The 6,000-nt window shown below is 41.8% G+C and overlaps 1 protein-coding gene across 2 annotated transcripts in view; it reads left to right on the top strand.

Moving 5' to 3' along the window:
- The first annotated feature begins 3,388 nt into the window (after positions 1 to 3,388).
- abch1 (ATP-binding cassette, sub-family H, member 1) overlaps positions 3,389 to 6,000 on the top strand; it is a 47,656-nt gene continuing 45,044 nt past the window's right edge. Inside the window, exon 1 of one of the 2 annotated variants that reach the window (XM_087850049.1) lies at positions 3,389 to 3,648. In XM_087850049.1, coding sequence (XP_087706175.1) covers positions 3,577 to 3,648 — 72 coding nt within the window. In that variant the 5' untranslated portion in view covers positions 3,389 to 3,576. The remainder of the gene's footprint in view (positions 3,649 to 6,000) is intronic. The other variant, XM_087850048.1, reaches the window with a different exon arrangement.

Genomic DNA, 6,000 nt, shown 5'->3' with positions numbered 1-6,000 from the left:
TATGCTTTATAATAATTACAGACCAAAAGCTTAATCCCCGTCTGTTGGAGAAGGCTAATCAGACAGATTTCCCTCAACCCTTCACCCAATTAGACAACGCATTGTTTGGATTCTTTGGGGGGTTTCTAGGTTGGGATAACAATCCAGGACACGACTTTTAGCTGGTTTAAATAAGCGGTTACGTTATGAGACTGCGCTCGCGTGTCGTTTATCCAGTTTGACTGTGACACAGACTGGGGGGTTTTGGCCTAATTGGCCAAAGTGGGCACACTCAATACTTTGGAATGATTAAACAATACTGTAGGGCTCAGAGGAGTAAGGAAGTTAAAAATAGCTACAAATGGACCTGTTTCTGCTCACTTGTGAGCCTGGGACGTAATTGCTTTTCACTGAATGAAGTGGACAATCCTACTGTCTGTTCATTGACTTTTGCAACCCTCTCCGTCCTTTCTGTATGCTCTCTATCTATTCAACCCCCATCTCTAATCGTTAGCCCGACTGTTGTTTAGTTAAACTGGTCCACTCTGCCCCTTTGTGGATATTTAAAGGCATTACACGCTAAGCAAATCAATGCACTGTGACTTCAGTGATGCCCTTAATCCAAAACGCTGCAGCGAGAGTACTGACAGGGTTAAGAAAGATAGATCATGTTTCTTCTATACTAGATTTTCTTCTTTCTTGACAGAGAGCCAAAATTAGAAATGAGTATATCAGAGGAACAGTTCAGGTTGAGCATTTTGGAGACAAAGTTAGATAGGCAAGGCTGAGATAGCTTGGACATGCGTACAGGAGCGATAGTGGATATTTTGAAAAAGGGATTTTGAAGATGGACCCAGAAGGCACGAAGAAATGAAAAAGATCACAGAGAAGATTCATGGATGTAGGGAAGCAGGGCCTCCAGAAGGTCTTGCATGACAGAAGAGGATGCTAGGCTTAGGTAGAGATGGGGCTTTGACAACCCCTAGCGGGAGCATCCGAAAGACGAAGTTTAGTTTATCTTTAGTGGTTCACTGTTGAATCTATCATTGAATTTAAAGTCCTTCTCCTTACATATAAAAGTCTTGAATAATCAGGTCCCATCATATCTTCCAAAGGATTTGTGTCTCCTCCCAGGATCAAACTGGAGACTTTTTGTTTGTTAGCCAAGTACATACCTGCACTATTGAAGCACCCCTTAACGAGTTATTAGTTCTTATTATTGCTGCAGTAATAACACTCAAATATCCTACATATATCTCTATTCAATGCATTACTCGTGCCTCTAGTCCAGGGTTGGGCAACATGTTTTTCCAGAGGGCCTTCCTGCCTTATGAAACGTCACACATTGATGACACTTGCATGGTGACAATTGAAACAAAACATGGTTTCAAGTTAGGCTGAAAATTTTACATTACATAAAAACATAACTGAAGAATCCCATTTATTCACATTTAAATCAGGATGTGTTTACATAGTCTGTCCAGTTAGGAAGCACATACCATTTTGAATCTTTTACACCTGCTTTGGTGCAAAAGAAAATGACAATGCATACACTGGAGAGGCAAAACAAGACAAATGTCAGCAGCTTATTCAGTTTTTCTTAAATTAAACACATCCAGGCCTGCCATCACAAAAACGATTTGCTGTGTCTCCCAGCACAGAATAAACCAGGAGGTGGGCTGTAACATGACGAGATGGACAGGGACATTGAAAGGTGTCCACCCAGCAAAGAAAAACAAGAAGAGCACTGCCAGAATCCTGCAAAAAGACCTCCAGCAGGCTATTAATGTATATGTGTCTGGCCAAACAGAATCCAGGAGGGCCATGTGAGGGCTGAATGCCCTTTAGTGGGACCTGTGCTCAAAGACCAGTGCCTTCCAGCTTGACTGGCATTTGCCAGAGAAAAAACAGAACTGGTAGGTCTGCCACTGTTGCCCTGTTCTCATGACAGATGAAGTTACAGGCATCTTAACATTTGGCACAGCCTCTCTAAACTGTCCAGACTCACAGAGGCTCAGTGTGAAGAGAACACTGGTGATAGCATAGAAGTTTAGCTGACTTTGTGTTACACTGCGATGATCAAGTGTTCCCTTTTTTCGCAGTGTATTTAAAAGAGTGGTGTCGAAGTGTAGAACAGCACGCTTCACAATCTGTACATAGTATCAGCCGTCTGGTTTCATGTCCTGAACTCATAGTCCTCCCCCCTTCACTCTTTTTAAATAAGCCACAACATTTTTTCTTAGCTGTCATTAAGCATTTCTGTATATAAGACACTAACATGGAGAAGGAGCTGAATCTAAATCTCATTTTTTAATGATTTCAATGCTGAAGTCTTTCTTTAGAGAAGGATAAAGTTGTCTCCATTGCATTAAAGCCATCATATGTATTAGGAGTAGCAGGCAGCCACTGTGTAGCACCCAGTGATCAACTCCAAATATAAACCAGTGCCTCAGTCAAAGACATAGTGAAAGAAGAACATGTAATTTTCTGCACAAAGGGGCCCGCTGCGCCAACATCCAGCCTTGCAGTGCTGTCAGCGCTGAGAAGCATTTTGGTTCCTTAAAATGTAGAAAAAACTGAAGTGTTTTTAAAAAATCATTATTTGTGGAAACAGCTATGTGGGCGATGAAATTGCATGGTCATTGATTCGTTCTCTGATGTGCAATCAGGGTGAAAACTTTGTGTTTCAAACTGTTTTTATTTACATTCGATTTTTGCATGTATTTTAATGAAGATGCAGTGAAGAAAAATCATAACCATGATCATAAGCATTTCATATGAGTGTGAATGTACAGTGGTTATCCTCCTCCTTGATAATTTGTGCAGTTCTCTGTAGAATACGGGATAAACGCTTCTGGTCCAAAATCCTGATTGATGATATTAATGTTCAAAGCACTGTTTGTGGGCTTCTGCGTGTCCACCCATAACTTATAAAGTGCTTAAGGTTGTCTGTCAATATATCACATGTGAAAAATAATGAAATAAAAACTGGAATTAGAAACTAAACTGTATAAAACACAAAGTTTGTGCTACTACCAGAAACACAAACATAGATGCCAGGGGAAATTTCCCTTCCTTCATTCCGTAACAGTCATTTATGTGTCTGTATCACATTCAGTTTCATCAATCAGTGATCAAACGCCTGCTTGACCTCGTTTCATCAAAAATAACCGCCTAGCGGTTATTTTTGGAACGACATCATTACAAGAATCCATCGGTTAGTTTCACTTCCTTTGCTTTTGCAGCAGCAGTTAATGTTAGAAATGCCAAATTAACTGATATTAGCAACCTGGTGAATTCTTTTATTTCTTAAAAAAAAATATTATTAATCGAGCCCCTGCAGCTGCTTACAGGCTAGTGCAGCTCCGCATCAGCTAAAACTGGCACCAATTTCTGGGCAAATAGATCAGAAAATTGCAAACTGCATTTCTGTGCATCTGTGGAATCGCTGAAAGCAGATCAAACAGATCGCCTGACTTAAACCTAAAAATTCCCAGAGCTCATCATCTATCTAACTCTCTCCCTCTCCCCCTCTCTCCCTCCTCATTCTCTCTCTCCTACAGAGACCCAGCCGGTCCGGCTGTCCTCCCTGCTGCCATGGCCGCGGAGGCTGCCGGTAGGAATGATGCCACGCGTGGACCTGCAAACAGCACAGAGATGGAGGTGCGGGTAAGATGCTTTTCAGGTAGTTTGGGTCGCGGTCTTTTCGCGGGAAGCCTCCAGGATCGAGGTGGTCCCTCGACAGCAGGCCTTGGTGCGCCGCTGCAGAGATGGAGTTGGGATTTATTTTTTCATTTTGTCACATTTCAGGCCAGAGCTCCATTTTTTACCCGTAAAGCAGGGAGGGTGGATGAGGGTTATCTTTCAGAGGGGGGGCAGAGAGCGACCGCCGAGCATCGCAGCACTGCTGCAGCGCTCACGTCCTGCGTGAAAGGGAGAAGTGAAAGCGCAGCAGCTGGTCGGCTGCAGAGGGCTCGGCTTATAAATAGCCCTTCGTTGACTTCTCTTTGACAATTTTTATTCGGCAAATGTGTCTTCCTGAATTCGGAGAGATTTAAATACTGCCGTCAAGCCTGTTTTCTTCCACTTGGTGGTGACGCAAATTGGCAACAACTTGGCAGGCAAGGTAAGAAATTCTTCCTGATCAACAGAGCAGAGCCTGTTATGAATGAAAAGCGAGCCTCTGCTGGGCTGATCGAGGTCATTATCGCAGTGTACAAGCAAAAGAGGCGACAGGGACGCAATGTGGTGTTTTCATCAAGTATAGGACTGTCCATCTGGTCAGATGGGTGGAAGGGTGGGATTGCTACAAAAGAAATATGTGTTAGGAGAAAAGAAAATAACGCTCTTAAAATATGTCATTAGTTTTTGTTGTTTTTTTTATTCCCAAGTATTATTTTGGGGACATCAGAAAACATATTCATGATTATGGAGCGCTACTGAGGTTATAGCACCTGTTAAAGACTGTGCAGAAGTGTGTGTGTGTGCGTGCGTGCTATAGGCGTCTGTTCTTCATGCCTTCTTCAGTTGCCGGCTCTCAAACTCAACCTGTTCTTCCACTTTGCATTCATGCCGACGAGATGTTTGTGTCAGCTGATGTTCAAATGCTCTTTACCTGTTGACTTCAGTCTTTGGCCTCACTGCTCAGGTGCTCTTCATCCCTTCCACATCTCCCTTTTTCTCTACATCTTGTCCAATGGTGAGTTTGTGCTCCTTCAATCGGTTTGGTCTCCTCTAGATGAGGTTAGCGTTGTCTTTTTTCCAGGTCTTTCTCATATTCAGTGATGCATAGTCAGCGTTTGTTTGCATTTTAAATCAGCGTGTCATCTGAAGTGGTTACAGTTGCCACACAGAATCAGCGTGACATGTCTGCAAATGTAGGCTAAAGTGCCAAAGGTGAGGCTAACCAAATGCAGCAGCAGATTATTCACTGCAGTCTCCCTAATCTCCTTGCTGGAAAATGAGAGATTCTGGATTAAAGGAGGGAGTTTGGTGGAAACCCGTGAAAGAACGCCGTTATTAGAGATTACTGGACTCAGGATTGTTTTACGACCCACATACTTTGTCTGCTGCAGCTTTGTAGTGATGCAGAGAAATTAACAGGAACATGAGAGTATGCTTGGCTGTTTCTCTGTGTTGTTTGGTCTGAAGGGAGATTTGTTTGGTGGTTGGCCTATGAAAAATAACAGTTTGTATTCTCAGCTTCTTGCACTGAAGTCTTTCAAATCCAGCCTTGTTTCTCCTGCTGAAGGAGCTGCAACCTTCTCCAGGGGACTAAAACTCATTCAGGAGTCAAATGTTGTTACTTTAACAGTAATGATGGATATTTTATTTGTAGAGATGGCTAGGCTACACAAAATTATGCTTTTATTTTTAACAAGTTGAAATTTCCATTTTTGAAAAGCAGAAAATAGCACGGTACAGTATGGGAACATCGTCTGAACTCAATTTATTTGTGGGTCTATAAGTGTTAAATATGTGTAAGCATTGGTTAACTGAGGTTCTGGAGGGAATTACATCAACATGTTATGGCTATAAAAAAGACACACTTATGTCAAAAGGGTGGTTTCCCCATATAAACTAACAGGTATTTTGTAACTATAAGGAATGGAAATTTCCTACTTTCAAATTCCTTGCATTCGTAAACATAACTGGCCAGTTCAGTGGGAAGATTTGTCTCTGTAAGTGGCCACTTAAATATTTTTCAAACTTGTGATTGACCCTAATCGCTGTGACAGGCAAACGTGTTTAAGTGAAGCACATGTAAAAATTGTGGCAAATTAAGTGGTCGGCTCTTCCTGTTGGGAATATTTAATGATTGATGCACTTCATTTCAAGCACTTAATCAACAAATAGGAAAACATGTTAGAAATTAAAATGTGGCCCCAGAAATTTGTTGTAGGAAACTTTTAATTTTGTTTTTACAAATGGCTGCGGCATCTTTTATTCAATTATTTGTAGAAAGAGGAAGACTAGACAGTTATCCTACTTCCTCTTTGTATTTCAGTAATAGCCTTCACC

Source organism: Neolamprologus brichardi, chromosome 13 (genome assembly GCF_056152115.1).
Source record: "Neolamprologus brichardi isolate AB-2024 chromosome 13, ASM5615211v1, whole genome shotgun sequence".
NCBI classification, from domain to species: domain Eukaryota; kingdom Metazoa; phylum Chordata; class Actinopteri; order Cichliformes; family Cichlidae; genus Neolamprologus; species Neolamprologus brichardi.
The sequence above is the reverse complement of the archived record's forward strand: the minus strand, read 5'-3'. Positions and strand labels throughout refer to the sequence as shown.